A 16621-nucleotide genomic window follows, 5' to 3' on the forward strand; every position below is an offset into this window, starting at 1 on the left:
ATTTTAATATAGGCGGAACCTTTGGAATACGCAGTTGTTTCACATCGGTTGGGAACGCTAACTGTCAACAGGAGCCGGCGCGGGAGCAGCGTCTTTGTTTTGCAAACGTTGGTAGTTTTTAAGTTTTTATTCTCTTGTTGTTGTATTTTAAAATGTCTCCGGTTGTATTAAAGCTCGTTGTGGTCGAACAGTAACAATATTTAATCATATTAGAGACAAACAGTTAGCCAACTGAGCTAACTTCCTTTGCTTTGAATTAGCTCTCGAAACTGGACATTTATAACTGAAAATGAGCATTTTTCAATAAATATCGCTTCGTGTGGTCGCCGAGTTGAAGAATGCCTCCTACAAATGCAGTAAACTTCTAAAATAGAAAGCTGACTCTGTCACATATCTGCTTATAAGCAAGGAAACTTTAGAATCGAAGGAATTGTAAATGGAGTTTGGTGTGATCTCGTATCGTTACCAACTTCTTATGGTTTGAATTAACGCTAGCAAATCTCCGTTCAGAAAGATAACATTTAGTAAATACAGCAGACAAACAAACAAACAAACAAACAAACAACAGCCTGTCTTTTTCTGGCTGTTTTCACTGTTTGCCTGAACCCATCACAATGCAGCGACGTCAACACGAACTGGACTCTACTTTAAGAAGTAGGTATTTCTGCATTAACGTTGCGCATTGCTTTCTGTACCGGGTCGCCGAATTAAAGAGTAGCTTCTAGCAATCGAGAGAAGTTTTAAAATGTTATGGCAAATCGGATTAATATGTGCAGAGAAGCAGGGGGACTTAAAATTGAGAGATTTGTGAATGGAGTTTGGTGTGACACGGGAGAACGGAGCGTGTCTGGACTACATCCTGACCCTCTAACCGCTGGCATTCGTGTCCAGCTTTGTATGGCTGTATATTGTTGTCATAAAGTTACTGATTTGGTATTTTTGCGCTTTCCAAATTGGCATGAGTCAACCTCTGAACCGTGCGCTGTGTTTCAAATGGCCACTGACGAGAAATACCTCGTTTTATTCTCCTGAAAACAGTCTCATTACAGATCAGCCGAGAGCAGCCCGGTAACCCGCAGGAGCTGCCACTGCGGTCTCCCTCCTGCAAGGGGCTCATTATGCGGCCGGGACGGCGTCTGTAGCGCGGCTTTAACACATCTCAGTCCAGCCTTTGGAGGCGCATTCTTCGGAGGTGAGTGACTTTAAGGAAAGTGGTTTGATAAAAACATAAAATAAAATCGGTTCCCACTTCCAGGAACAATCTCACAACATGCTGGAGCCCGAACTGTCCGAGAAAACAGACAAATGCATCTTTATACAAACAATTTATTATTAATTCATTCTGAAAATGGTAGCCAATAAACTTTATATAACATATAATGACTCTAAATACTACAATACCCATGAGGCTCGGCTGTTGTTGCTTTGTGGAAGAAGCTGGAGTCGATTCTGAACACTTTGTTGATTTAAACCGGTTGAATGTTTTATCTGTAGGTGTAATTTGAAGCTCTGTGATTGGTTGATTCTTACTGAAATGCATTTTGGGAGTTGTAGTTGACTTATCTCCTTTAGTTTTTATGCTCGCAGTCTTGTACCTTTATGAGTTTTTATTAAAGAACCAGATATTTTCCAACTCAGTGGTTTGGTCTGAAGATTGAACCTGGAGACTTTCATGTCCATTTAATTGAACATTGTCCATCTTGAACCTTTGCTCCCTGTTTAGCGTGTCCGGGCCACGATGGAGGCCCCTGGAGCTCCTGCTGAGGTCCTCCTGCAGCATCCCTGGCTCCCTGTGAGCATCAGCGGCTGCCAGCTCCTAACCAAGAGCTGGTTTGGGGAAACAGCGTACCACATCCTGCTGACAGACATTCACTGTGTGTGGGAGGAGAGGATGGACTCAGCTGCCATCCAGCAGAGAGCGCAGGTACATAAATGATGAATTCAATGGACTGTATTTATATAGCACCGTACACTACAGGCCACACTCACCCCATTCACACACACTCATACACTGATGCACATCAGGAGCAATTTGGGGTTCGGTGCCTTGCTCAAGGACAGGAGCCTTGGATCGAACCGATTAGTGGACGACCCGCTCTACCTCTGAGCCACAGCCGCCCCCGAATTAAGTAAAAACAGAATCTGTTTTCCTCTGATAAATAAATCCCCCTCTCCCCAGGAGCTGAACAGACGTTTGCGAGCCCCCGTCAAAGCGTTCTTCTCCCACCTGTGCGAGGTGGTTCGGCCCTGTCTGTCAGGAAGTGACGGGGGAGCCGGCGGCGAGGCCCAGGTGTCCCTGACGCGACAGGAGGGCGGCAACATCAGCATGAAGCTGAAGAGTGAGCTGGCAGGGCTGCCCTTCTACTGGGAGTTCGACTGCACCCCCGCACCCGTCACTGTGGTACGGTCCAACGTTTCACATTGCTGTTGTCAACCAGTTATAGTCTCTATTTATTTATCCAAATTCATGTGCTTGGACATGTTTGAAATTGATTGGCAAAAAGATTCATTAATTTTACTTTCTTTGGATGGTTCAGATGCTGAATTTTCTCTTATTTCTACATTTCGAATATTTAGGTTTTATAAGCTGAAAATCCTGCTGATTTGCAGAAATATTGGTGTTGATATCAGCTTTCGCTTGAACCTGGATTTGAAGACGCTTGTTGGGTACATCTGAGGAAAATTACTTAAATTATTACATTTAATAAATAAAAAAAAGTTTACTTTATCCAAAATGCTTCACAAAGTGATAAACCAACAAAAGAAGATTAGTTTAATATATTGTCACTGATAAATGTCTTTATACTCCAGTCCATGTATTTATTCAAATCATAAAATTACTGAAAACACAAAAATAATAAAAGTGGACTTTATAACAATATCCCACAACCTGATGAGTTTCCTGTGTGTTTTCAGGCGTGTGTTCAGCTGGTGCGCCCCCTGCTGGCCATGAGCCACCTGCTGCAGCGCCAGGTGGAGCAGCTCGGAGGTCTGCTGGCGAGGAAGGACGCCGAGATCCAGGACTACAGAGAGAATGGAGCCACACTCAGCAGAGGTACACACACACACACACACACACACACACACACACACACACACACACACACACACACACCTCTGTTGTTGTTTTGATGAGAGAGCCCCTAGTGGCAGAAATGACATACTGTATGATTAATCAACCTGTGACCCTTCAGGTTTTTTAACATGTCCATAACTGGAATGTGTGTGTTTGAACCCAGAGCGGCTGCAGACGGACGTTTTTGAGGAGCGAACCTACAAAGAGGACTTCATGTCAAAGGTGAGAGGTCAACAACACACACACACACACACACACACACACCACAGGCCCTACCCTTTGCTGTCCTGTCCTGTTTTTACCGTCCTCCCTCTGCTCCGTTCCCAATCGTTAACCGGCTGTGGTGAGCGCGGCAGGAACCACATGATAAAACACTGCGGCCGCTCTCTCTGCCTGAAACATGAGCCGCCGTGACGCGCTTTCAAATAAGCCAATCTAAGCGAGGCGAAGGGGGAGTTTTTACATTTTTTTTTTTGTGTGCGTTAGTGTGTTTACTGTATTCAGGTGTGGAATTTCTCATCTCTGACTCTGCTGACCCCTGACTCCTACTGTGTGTGTGTGTGTGTGTGTGTGTGTGTGTGTGTGTGTGTGTGTGTGTGTGTGTGTGTGTGTGTGTGTGTGTGAGAGTGACTGACATTTCAGGTCTACCTGTGAAATTTTCAGTGTGTGTCTGTGTCCTCCGTCTGGGTCTATTTTTACATTTTTATTTCATTTGCAGTTCAGTGTAGTTTTTATCCAGTCTCATTTTCAGAGCAGTTCAGACAAAATATTTCAACTCTCGGGGTCTCAAACTTGGCGTAGGGCCACTGCTGGTATTGTCAGGAGGGCCACTTCAACGTTCAACAAGAAAGCGCATCATACTGTGCAGTTTCTATACATTTTATGTTATATATTTGAAATAGAGTTGTGTATTTTGTTTATGAAGGTGTAGTTTAAATTGATATGAAAGTACGAGAAAGATTAATCATTAAAAAACAAAGGGAAAGAGGGCCGTAATGGGGACCTTATCCTTAAAGAATAATTATTTTTCAATTGAAGTAAACATTCTATTTTCAGTTATTTTGTCCATTAACCTCCTTTTGTTTCTGTCTTAAGAGACCTTTGATGTAACAAGTTAAAAAAAGTAAAGGAAAAGTGGTGTGAAAGCTGTCACTCTTTGAAACTAACAGCAGCTCTCAATTTTAATTCTGTGCAGAAATCCCACCAGAAAACAAACAAACAAACATATTATCAACTCCACTTACGCAAAGTGAATATTCATCCTTTAATCTGGCTTACAACGGTGGTATTAGCCTAAAATACACAGATTTAGCTGATTTAATGAAAATAAACGGATCAAAAGGACGCAGAAAAAACTACATCATGATGGCGATTTGTAAAAAGACTGGATTCATACATTGTCGGGTCTGTGCACAGATTAAAACGTTCCTCTGTGTTTTACTGCAGTGTCACCCTTCCTATTTTGAGATTTCTCCTTAAATATTCAAACTAAAATTAGCCGAACTTCTGACGCTCTTTGTTGAAGAGACGCATTGTTTCAAAAATGTCAAATCTGATTTCACGTGAAGGTCGTGGAATTTTTAAAGGTGAACATCAGACAACTTGAGCGGATGGGGGATTTTCCTCCATTAGTCACTTTGCAGGAAAACACCTCAGAATAATTCACAGTTTGTTTGACTCCTCAGTTGCATCATTTGGTGGTTTTCAGAGAGGAAACCAGTCTGTTGGTTGATGCTGTTTGTCTAAAAGGACAAACCAGGAAGGGATCTTTCTTTAGGGGCTGGAAGCAGTCCAGCTCAGGTATGGAGAGTCATGGAAAGTTACACCAGGGTCACAGTGCCGGCTCTGTTTTCTGCTCTTTGGTGATCGCATCGTTGGTCTGGGGAAGGGGAGCGGACAGTCGGAGACCGAAGAAGAAGAAGAAGTAGAAGTCGTCGGCGTGGATCAAAGCCTTCTAACTCGTGGCAAATTCCACCGTGCTGCGACGAGGCCGCCTCCAACCCAAAGTCCAAAGTGAACTGAAAGTTGTCTGGGAAAAATGTCACCGGGACGCGTCAAAGGGAGAATCGCACACTGGATGGACTGCTGTGTGTGTGTGTGTGTGTGTGTGTGTGTGTGTGTGTGTGTGTGTGTGTGTGTGTGTGTGTGTGTGTGTGTGTGTGTGTGTGTGTGTGTGTGTGTGTGTGTGTGTGAAGGCGTTTGGCGTGTGTGTGTAGTATTTATCTATCAGGGTAGGGCCTTTGCATGCTTGTGTGTGTGTGTGTGGTTGCTGTCTGTCCACGCAGCAACTGGTGTTTGTGTCTCTGTCTGCGCCCGTCTCCATAGCAACCTTCACCATGCTTCACCTTCTTCATGTTATTTCTGAACTCCTGTAGCTCTGATATGTAACATTTCCTCATTAAACAGTGTATAAACTCTAACTCTATGTTCTATATGTAGTTGAGTTCTTCCATTATCCTAAATGTTTCCAACAATGTTCAAACTCTGAGAAATCTGTCATTGTATTCAGGTAACGCTGCGTTTCACCGGTCGCCTGTCGATGGCGTCATATCCCCTTTGTGCCTGCGTCAGCGTTGTGGTTGTCTGCCAGAAGCTGTCATACATTGACTGTTGATCCAGTCTGAAGCCACATTGTTACCATCCACTGTTTAGATCTTGGTGCTTTTTAACTCTAGATTTGAACCGGATGAAGGATTTTAGATTTTACTCGAGTTATTGTCAACTTGAGTCTGGCATGTAGACGTTTGGATCATTATTGCTAAAGAAAATATCAAGGGAAGGAATGCTCTGAATCGGTCAGGAAATAGGTTTCAGTATAGTGCCATCTATCTATTTTTCTATCCTGCAAACATTAACATACTTTCACAACATTGTGCAAACAAACCTGCTGAACGATGAACATTGAAGGAATTAACTGAGAGATCTTGATAATCAATTAATGAAGTCAGATTATTCGCTTTGGACAGAGACAGGCTAGCTGTTTCCCTCTGTGTCCAGTCTTTATGCTAAGCTAACCAGGGAAGCTTTCCAAAAAATGTTCCTTATATAGTTGAGTATGTAAATGCTCAGTTGTCCAGATCAGAGCCACAGGTACAACAGTCTGTTTGTGTCTCCTGTTCTAGTAACACCCAGCTTCAGTTTCCACTTTAGTTTTTCTTCCTTGAACTTGAACTTCTTTGACATTTACTCAGTTATTTATCTTTTTAAAAAAAAAAAATCTTTCCGTCTCATCACCCCCTCTTTCACCATTTCCACAAGTGTGTGTGTGAGTGTGTGTGTGTGCGCTTGCGCCATTTGTGGCCTTCGTTTCCCACACCAAGGCCTGAAGGGCAGAGGGACAGCGAAAGAGAGACGATGATGACAGGAGCAGGAGCTTTTATTTTCTACTGCAGCTTTCCACGAAAGCCCCTCCCCAGGCCGTCACCACACAAACACCCCACCCAGCTCAGGTCAACATTTACATGGGTGGAATTAGCATGCGCTTCCCACTGATGCTCACACACACACACACACACACACACACACACACACGCTTGGTTTTAACTTGGGCACAGGCTAAAACTGGTCATTGAGCTTAAGGATGAAAAAAAAAGTTCAAATCCTTTTAGGATCACAGCAGCTTCCCTTAGGACCTAAATTTGGAGTGTGTGAGTGTGTGTGTGTGTGTGTGTGTGTGTGTGTGTGTGTGTGTGTGTGTGTGTGTGTGTGTGTGTGTGTGTGTGTGTGTGTGTGTGTGTGTGTGTGTGTGTGTGGCAGCAGCTCGTGACCTGACAGAGGGGAGTGTCTGCTCGTCCACACACAGAGCACGCTGTGACGCATGCTTTTGGTTTTCAGAGCTGAGTGTTGGTGTGTGTGTGTCACTGAGGCTGTTTTTTTATCTTTATGTCTACGAGCGTGTGTGTGTGTGTGTGTGTGTGTGTGTGAGTGACGCATGCTCCGCAGCACTCACAGCGAGTCGTGCAGCTGCAGCAGCAGCTTCACAGTTGACAGCTCTGAATTGAATTGTCACCGTTTGGGAACGTCGCCCGCTTCCTGTTTCATGAGACGGTGGCTTCACAGCTCCACAGCAACCGCGCAGCAGTATAACGACATCTGACAATTAGTGGCCACTTCTGACCAAAACACCTCACTTGAGCTGCAAAGAATCACATAATTGAGCCAAAATGTTGCCTTCCTGCGTAGTTGGCTTCCAAATTTGGCGTTGCCTACTCTAAATTTCCTGCCTTTCTTGCTTAAATTGAAGGTTTTTCTGGTGAGCTTGAAACTGCGTACAAACAAAGTGAGAATCAATAAGAGACTATTTCTTTCTCCTTTACAGTGTAGAGATGTGCAGTTTTCCGTCTCCAGTAAAAGCAGCTGTAATAATTATCTGCTGAAACAGTTGAAGAAATGATCCTTAAATGCTACGTAGCTCTCCACGTGAAGCCCTGCAGTGGCACAACAGGAGGAGTCAAATCCTAATATCTGTTTGCTTCAACCAGAGGCTCTAAGTTAAGAGCAGGGCAGGAAACTTTAGTTTTTTTTCATCCGCTGACCACAGAGGCTGATGGATTCCAAAATACACACTTTGACTCTAAGCAGCCAAACGTGAGCGAAGAGAAGCTGCAGATATTGATTTGTTTAACGCTTGCTCCAAGAGAATCCAAAAACATCTATCTGCCTCACTGTATTATTAAACCTACAATATGTCATTTCTGCCACTAGGGCGTCTTTCACATCAAATCAATAATAAAAGAGGACGTTTGATGACGTTGTGAAGCAGTGTGGGATGATGGGAGTCTTCACCACCATTGGCGTCATTGCAGTCAGCTTCTCCCGGTTAGGATTCCTTCAGTGTTCATGGTTCAGGAGGTTTCTACCGGGAGCCCAATGATCCACAGAGGTCTCCTCCGTTACCTGAATAAAATGACAGATTTCTCTGAGTTTGAACGTTGTTGGAAATGTTTCAGATAATGTAAGAACTCAACTACATAGGGAACATAGAGCCAGAGTTTATTGACATTTTAATGCAGAAATGTTACATATTAGAGCTTTAAAATGTACCTTTAGTTTATTATCTGGTTTAGAATGTTGCTGCTAGTTGGTGTTAATACATTCTGGGAGTGAATGGATCCTGAAATGTCACACATGAAGCTGTAATAGGGGAGAGAAAACGAGGGAATAGAGGGAAAGTGAAGGGAGAGAGTGGAGGAGGGTTGGAGACTGGCCTCTCTCCTCCTCTTCTGTTCTCCCTCTCTTCTCCTCAGTAAATCATTGACTGCTGCTCTCATAAACAGCAGCAAGCAGCTCTTTATCTCACATACCTGAGGAATTCAGGGCCTGGGTGGCAAGAAGGCGAGGCTCGAGGGGGGTGGCTTGATATGAGTGAGGGGTGCGCACATGAAATGCAACCTAATACAGTCATCTTATAGATATACATAACAATAATCCTGTTATAGGGTTATGTGTTTCTGCTTCGATGCCTCCTTATTCTGCTCAGGGCCGGGACACATTATGACTCATCTGGGCCAGGGTCGTTCAAGTTTGGATCAGTTAATTATGAGAGTTTCATCTTATTTGTGTCCCATTGTTTCGGTCTGAGATGCTCGTGCTTCAGTGCGACATCCAGTGACAAAAGAATATTTCATATGTAATAACTTTAAAAATTAGAAGCACGATTTTTTATTTTTAAAGATATGATGAGAGTGAAGAGAGACAGAACAAAGGAAACAACTTTAAGATGTGTTTCTTTGTTTCTGTACCTGATGAACAGCCAGTTTAACCTCCCAAAAGCTGAAATGCATGTAATATTGCATGTAATAAATGAGAGATATTCTGTAGTTTACAGTTTGCTGACACGGCACCATGCCTGGGTGCAGCTCTGTAATTAACAGTTTTGATAAACCTTTTGATAAACTGTTTGGTTGCAGCAGAGTTTTGGACTGTTGGTTGTTAAACAACAAGACATTTGAAGAATCACCCTGCACTCTGGGAACACTCTGATGGACATTTTTACTATTTCTTGATGTTTAATGGACTGAGTAAATAAGCAAATAGTGATAAATAATCATTAGCTTTAAGCCTTGTTTGTAAAGAGTAACAAAACAAACCATCTACACCCAGCAGATCCTCCCCCTCCTCCTCCTGTGCCCTCTGTCAGTTGCACACAGTTTCCACAGGGTTGTCCCCGGCCTGGGTCTGTAATTAGGCCCTCTGTGGCCTGGCTGCTCCCCCTATTCAGCTGCTGGCCGCTGGGCCGAGCCCCGGCCTGGAGCGGCCGAGTGCGGCGTCCCGCAAAGACATCATGAGACTGTAAGCAACATGAGAGCAGAAACACAAAACATGGCTGCAGCACTTGTCAGCACGTGAACACGCCGGCGTTTTTTATTTGTGACGCTTCCTGTTACAGCGGGCCGACGTGAGCCCAAACTAATGTGGCTTTAAATGCAGTTGTGCATAATATAAGCAATGAAAACCTTTTTAAGATAGACTTTATTAAAATACGTATTTTTGGTCGCTTTATTGAGCTGGATATAAGATTAATAATTAGCAACAAAAAATAATAATTACTCTTAAAATAACTGGGATATTATGCAACCATTGTTGTTGCTGGTTAAATCGAGCTCAATACTAGCTGTAATATCTTATTATGACAAAGTTAGTTAGATTGTCTTAAAACCAGATTCAAATGCAAAACATGCTCGACAAGATTTTCTTTTTAGACAAAAAATAAGACTCATTTCCCAGAAACAAGACTTTTTTTTTACTTTTTTGAGATTCCTGTTTTTTAGTGCATGTATTGTGCAGTGATCTATAATGCGATTCTCGAACGAGATTAGTCACTGTTGTTACGCAGTTAAAATGGAGAAAAATAGACTTAAAAGGTAGAAATCCACTTTAGGTCTTTGCTGTTTGAACCCATCGTAAATAAGCCTTGTTTCTTTCACTAGTAGACAAAACTTAATGGGCAAGCATTTGGCGAAACAATGTGACGTATTCTAACCAAAGTGCTTTATTTATACATTTCTTCAGGTGCATATTATAAGTTTACACCAGTTCTTGTCATGACGGAGAAAAACCGAATTACAAGGTGCTGTTTGTCCCGCGGAGGCAACAGCAGCCGCTGTGGTATTATTGTGACCGTGTAAACCTTTCTGTGTGTCACGACCCTGAAGGGACAGCGGACGAGGACAGAGGGGTAGGTGGAAGGTAAATGGAGTGAAGGTGTGGATGATGTCAGAGCAGAGAGGATCATAGGAGATTTCACCTGCCTCTGTTTGTTTTGCTTCACATGTCCAGTAGTGTTAGATCATTGGATTTGAGTGTCTCAGCTCTAGAGGCTAAAAATACTGTTGGACTCATTTGTTACCGAGCTGTCTTGTTTTGGGTGAATTTTTCATTAATCCTGCCTTATTGAACTCTCTCTTGACCTGACATCGTGTTGGCTTGCCCTTCAGGTTGAGAATGTGACATATTTCTGTTGGTGCGGGACAAGTATTGACTTTCAATATACACATATTCAGACATGATGAGATTTAACCCCAAAACTGCTGAAAACCTGCTGTGTTGTTGATTGATTCAGGTCCAAATCTGGACATTTAAGTATTTGAATTCAACATATTTTGCTATAAAAATGCACAGCGAAATTTATGGTCTTACTTAATTTTAACAGAAATGCCTCGATATCGATAAAATCTGGAATAAGTGTCTGAAAAGATCAAAATCCCTTTTAAAAAAACCCATTTTCAACACATAGACCAACTGAATTGTCTCATCCAATGCTGTCTACCTACATGTTGTGGCCCTCATCAGTGTTCTTGTTATTTTGCCATTGAGATGGTTATTATCATGTGACCTACAGTAAGTGTGGTCGAAAGCTCTGAAAACAAATCAGTACGTTGGACCTTCTGCTGATCACTCCAGGTCCTGGCTCCTGTCATCCTCCTCCTCGTCCTCGAGCAGTTTTTTTCCGAGGACGTGACCTCGAGTCCTCAAGGGTTCAAACGGAAAGCACCACTCTGGGATGCGGGACGGGAAGCTGAGGTCACTCCGAGAGAAAACGAGGTTGAGAGGAATGAGGGAGAGTAAACATGAGGTCAGCAGCAGAGATGAGGTTGAGGGAGAGCGAGTGTGAGACTCTCCGGCACCAGAACCCCCACCTGAACAACAACAACAGCAGCAGCCCGTCTAAAATCAGAGCTGTTTACCTGCTAATAATAGAGAAACACCAACAGGCTGCCAACTCTCCCCTTCCTCTCATCACCTTCCCCACACACGATGCTTTGCTGTGGGGCAAGAGGCGGCGATTTGGAGGTGTGACCACCAGGTGAGCTGTCCTCCGCTTCCTCCTCTTTAGCCCTGTTTCCCCCGTTGTTAGAGGACTTTGTTCTGTTACAAGAACAGGGAGGAACTTTCCAGAGCATTACTCAGCTCGACAAAATGGAGCGAGAGGTTGTTGACCTGCTGTAATCACCTTTTTATTCCTCGTCTGGCGTTTCCTTTCTGGTCAGCACACAACAGTCCCCTCACTCGCCGTTATGTTCGCACCCTGTGGCCACTTTTGTACCTTTCCTAAAATACAGAGATACAGAGTACGGAAGCCCTTCTCTGCCAAAAGAATAAAAAACAAAAAACATTTCAGGTTTGTTCACTTTTATTGTTAAATACCCAATAAAGTGGTTTAAAGCTTGTTTTAAAGTTTCGATTCATACTACAACCACAACCACAGATCTTTTATCCATCACTTTTAATTGTATTATTCTGACTTTTCTGCTGCCTGCTAACTAGTTCTCTCGCACTCTCAATCGCAGCAGGTGCCGTTTTTTGGTTAATGTGATAATGAATATACTTAAGAACAGCGTCACACCAATTTATAATCTTATGTGTGTTTATTTTCCTCCTAAACACAAATATGAGGAGTTATCTTTTAGTAATTTAATCCCAGATGTTAGAAATTGACTTAATACATACATGTTGTTATTATTATTGTTGACCCAGGTTCTAATAAAGCCTGCAGAAATGTATCCACGCTTTCACTTCGGTCAGCTCCTTGTCTGTGTTTTATATCTGTGTATTCTGAGCTCTGAATCATTTAACAGTTTACATTTGAGGTTTTATGGACCTGCTCATTTCAGCAGCTTTGAAGCCAATAAATCAATAAACAATAAAAAAAGAAATAATCAGGTGCATGAACTTAAAACATTAAAGTGTCCTTTTGACACCGCTTGGTGTTATGGGTATGTTTGTTTTACGGCCCTGCTGTGGGAGTCACATGTCCGAGGTGTGATGCAGGGTGTGTCGGGGCTGCGATAAGCCTCTAAATCACAGCTGACCGCAGGTAGAACAACTGAAACACACACCGACTCCATCAACCACAAGTCTGACAGATAAGGGTGCGTGTAAACTCCTGCGACATTATGCAAACGCACGGCCGACGCGTAGAAAAACACCCGCTGTTCACTAAATCCTTCTTTTTTTCCCCCCAATGGCGAGGATAAACTCTCCAAATTAGCTCCTCAAATATTGACCGGGAGAAATTGGTGGTCTCTCGCTCGCTGTCAGGGCAGAGGGGCTCCTAAACACACTTTGGTCAGGTTTCGAGGTTTTGCATTGATTTATTTTTGTTATTTGTTTGTTTAAATATCGTAAAAATAAATGTAAATGCTCTGGTGAGGCTTAGTTCTGCTTTGGGCACAGAGAAACCAATGTGCTGAGGGGGAGAGAAAGCAACAGAAAGCCCACCTTATTCTCTCTTTTTATTCACTCTCCCCCTCCTCTCCTCTCTCTGGCTGCCAACCAGCTCACTTCAGATTATTTGATCTGAAATGTTGAGCTCAATTTGTTGAATCCGGCTGAAGAGCTAAAATCTTATTTGATAGTTTAAAGGCCATCTTATCCTCTCTACGGAAGCCCACTCCTGCCAAAAGAAACAAATGGATGGACGGTTTTGTGTGATAAAAATACTGATGATGAATCAAAATTATGAGATAGTGCTGCAAGTGGAAGATAAATTGGAGGGTAGTGATCAATAAATACAGTCTCAGCCAATCACATCACTGCACTCGTCACTTGGAAACAGCTGAGCCAATCACAGACGAGCTCAACAGATTGAAAGAGGCTTCATCAGGAGATCATATTGTTGGTTTTACAGTTAGTGCAGTAAGGATAGAAATGAATAATTATCTTAAAGTTTGCTGAAGCCGTTTATATAACCGCTTATTCCAGTCATAATCCTGATTTGTAATTGTATGCATTTCAAGAATAAAACATAAAACACCAATGGAGAGGAGGAGGCTGCGACGCACAGGATTAATGAGCTCCATTAACCCGACGTCTCCCGCCTGAACAGCAGAAGGGTTGTAACCGAGCCGTCTGATGTGTGAAGAGGTGTGTGTGGTTATTCTGTAGCAGCCTGGTGTCGTGCTCATGTGATTTAATGACGGTAAACACAGTGGACGCTTGTGCATTTTATGTTGGGTTTTTTTAATGCCAGTTTCTACTCACTGGTGAGTTTTTAATTAAAGCTCCAATGTGAAACATTAAAGAGGCTCTATTGTCAGGAATGAAACATAATATGAGTAACTGTTTCCATAATGAAAATAAGAATTGTTATCCGTTACCTTATGAGCCGTTTTTATCTACAGAGGGAGCGGGTCCGCCATGTTGAACCACGTTGTTTCCACAGTAGCCCAAAATGGACAAACCCAACACTGGCTCTAGATACTGCTGTTCTTGGTTTTTGTGCGTTGGTTTGGGGAGTAATGTGTTGAAGCCTCGAGTTGGGCACATCGCCATGGCGGTTAGACGGAGCCAGCGGAGGTGACATACTGCAACTAGAGCTGCTCTCATTGGCTGTGGAGACTGAAACTGGAGATTGAGACCATAAACTCATTATGAATCTGAGCTCATAAATCAAGAGAGAATTCGGCTCATTTCTCCATTACAGTGAATGGTATCGGTTTTTATTGCAGCCAGTGGAGCTCCCCCTGCTGGCCTGTACATAGAATGCAGTTTGAGGACACTTTGCAATGGTTGCTCTTCATAAACCCAGAAGCTCTGTCTATTATATTTACTGTCAATGGCTTGGAAGGGGAGGGTGAAGCAAGGGAGTTGTAATCTGAAACTACACTGCTAGATGCCACTAAATCCTACACACTGGTCCTTTAACAGACTGTTTGGGTCATAAATTTACTGTTTGCCTTCATTGTCTTTTCCATCTGACTGCTTTTATTTTTATAACAAAACTACAAAAATCGGACCAAATTGGAATAAAAATATTTAAAAAGCCTGTGTGTGAAATATTGTACTTTTAAAAGCTTTACAATGAGGTTTCATCAGATCTTTTTTGTTTTAATGTTGTATTCTCTCTTTATATATATATATATATAACAGGAAACTCCTCACACACCTTTTCCATCGCTGTGTTTCTCTTCCCATCAGGCCCTTCCTCTGCTGTGTTCTGACCAGCAGGACGCTCTGGGCTTTGATGTCGACCTCCAACACCTCTACGCTGCCATCGTCGCCCACGGAAATGCGTGCACGCGGAAACGGAAGCTGTCTGAGGAGGACCAGCTGCCCACTGAAGAACCAGACCTCACCTCGTCTCTGGGTTTGTTTGATTTGATGTCTAAAAAGCTCCTTGCTGACTCCTTAAAGCTTCACAGTTAAATAGAAATATCAGCTTGATGGAGTTTTTCTTCTAGAATGAGCAGATCTTAACTTTTAGTCTCTCAGCCTTCATCTTAACAAACATATTCAGGCTTACTTTTGCGTTCATCAAAGAGCCACTCAGCTCTTTACAGCCCATCAAACACTTAAACCAAACACATCAGGAGTTCAGTTTTAAATCTAAACGTAATAAAAGCTTTTATCCAGAGCACAGACCGAAGTTCAGCAGTCAAACACACCTTCACAGTGCTGCAGGGCTGCACCTGATCAATATTCTCATTTCAACTGAAAGTCATGACCTAAATGTGGCAGTGTTAATAAAACACTGTCCTGTTGAAGCTTGTGTCCTCGGGGTGCAAACATTTAATACGTTTTACCACGTTTAAAGAATATAAGACACATTAGTATGTTACTCCAGGTGGATCTCACAGCAGTGAAGCAGCTGAGGACGGAGAGCAGAGCCGGGACGCAGCTGGAGCCAAGATGGTCGACAGACCCACAGTACAGCAGGTGCGATAATCTGAATTATTAAGATGATTATTTACTTCCTCGGTTACATCATTACACTGTCTCTAAAATAGAATATTGTGGTACTGCTTTTAACAAGTATACTTCTACAGTTGTATAAAAGATAGCGGATGTAAAACTCCACGTAGAGACAATAAATCATTTTGCAGGAAGGATGTAAAAAAAAAAAAAAAACTTATGAAAACCTAAAACCAAAAATCTTTTTGTCCTCTACAGTCTCTTCCGGTCACGTCCGAACCTGCAGAGCGACCGTCCTCCAAACCAAAGAAGAAGAAAGTGGTCGGACTGTTCAGATGAGCCCGTGCAGTAGGACGCACACACAGACCATAATTAACAACTCCATTAGAAATGCTTTATTTCCCCTTTTGATGGAAAATTACCTTTAAAACCATTTCTTGTTTTTAAACTTTTATTTTGAAGGACACTATTATAGATGTGGTTTTAATTCGATTTGTTCATACGCAGTCTTTTATATTGAAAATGTAATTAAATAAGTTTTAAATCAATTTAGTGAAATAAAGTATTTTTAGAGAGGTTTATTAAAAATGTAAATATAATTTTGATGGCTTTTTTTGTCTGTTATTAACAAAATCAACTACAGGAAGTTAATTTTAAGCATAAAACAGCCACATTTAAACATTTATTTTACTTTCTTTAACACAGTAAAAATATCTTTCATTCAAATGTAGTCAAGAAAATAATGTTTTCTCTTTGTTTGCAAGCATCCGGATCTTTTTATTGATATCTCTTTGTTTTAAAACCATAAAATCATCCGTGTTTGTGTCTAAAGATTCGCTTTGAAGTCATTTCTTCCTGCGTTTGGGTAAACGGAGGGAGCATAACGAGCTGACAGCGGTCGATAGGGCCCTTTTCGGAGCACAGTGAGATGTTGACTCAAGGTGTTGCCGCATCTCGGGAATGCTATTGAAGTTTTAGTTGAAAAGTCACTGTTTGACTGCAGGATTTCAAGAGTTTCTGTGTGACAACCATTTCTGAAAAGTGGCTTCATGTTAACTGGAAACGGAGAGAATTTGTTATTATTTACTCATTTGAGTCACCGGTCCTACTAAATTCCAGGTAATGTTTCCCATGAAAGAAGTTGATTTGGTTACCATGAACACTTTGTCTGTTTGTGAGAATATGTTGCTTTTCTTGCTCTTATTTTACTGATATTTTGGGGGTTTCGGACCATTTGTTGCACAAAACAAGACATTGGATGGCGTCACTTTGTGCTGTAGGAGACGTTTTTCACTGATCTCTGATGTTGAAATGAAAATTGTTATTTTTTTCATCCCTAAGTGCTGCATTAAATACACTTTTCATCCTCCTTTGATACAGGTTTTGTCAAAGAGGCGTCCTGTTTTTAGACAA

The 16621-nt window shown here is 42.2% G+C and overlaps 1 protein-coding gene across 7 annotated transcripts; it reads left to right on the forward strand.

Annotated features, from left to right (window-relative positions):
* Position 1: 1 nt before the first annotated feature.
* On the forward strand, positions 2 to 16585 carry nhej1 (nonhomologous end-joining factor 1). 7 transcript variants are annotated; one of them, XM_051427920.1, is made up of 9 exons: positions 3 to 107; positions 1039 to 1192; positions 1724 to 1924; positions 2180 to 2401; positions 2917 to 3055; positions 3240 to 3298; positions 14495 to 14663; positions 15141 to 15232; positions 15467 to 16585. In XM_051427920.1, the coding sequence occupies exons 3-9, from the start codon at positions 1739 to 1741 to the stop codon at positions 15545 to 15547; spliced, it is 948 nt and encodes a 315-aa protein (XP_051283880.1). In that variant the 5' UTR covers positions 3 to 107; positions 1039 to 1192; positions 1724 to 1738; the 3' UTR covers positions 15548 to 16585. The 7 variants fall into 7 exon arrangements, with proteins under 7 accessions (XP_051283887.1, XP_051283880.1, XP_051283881.1 ...); XM_051427921.1 differs by having other exon boundaries at positions 33 to 111; XM_051427923.1 differs by having other exon boundaries at positions 36 to 107; positions 1050 to 1192.
* The last annotated feature ends 36 nt before the right edge of the window (positions 16586 to 16621 follow it).

This window comes from Dicentrarchus labrax, unplaced genomic scaffold (genome assembly GCF_905237075.1).
Source record: "Dicentrarchus labrax unplaced genomic scaffold, dlabrax2021, whole genome shotgun sequence".
In the NCBI taxonomy this organism is placed as follows: domain Eukaryota; kingdom Metazoa; phylum Chordata; class Actinopteri; family Moronidae; genus Dicentrarchus; species Dicentrarchus labrax.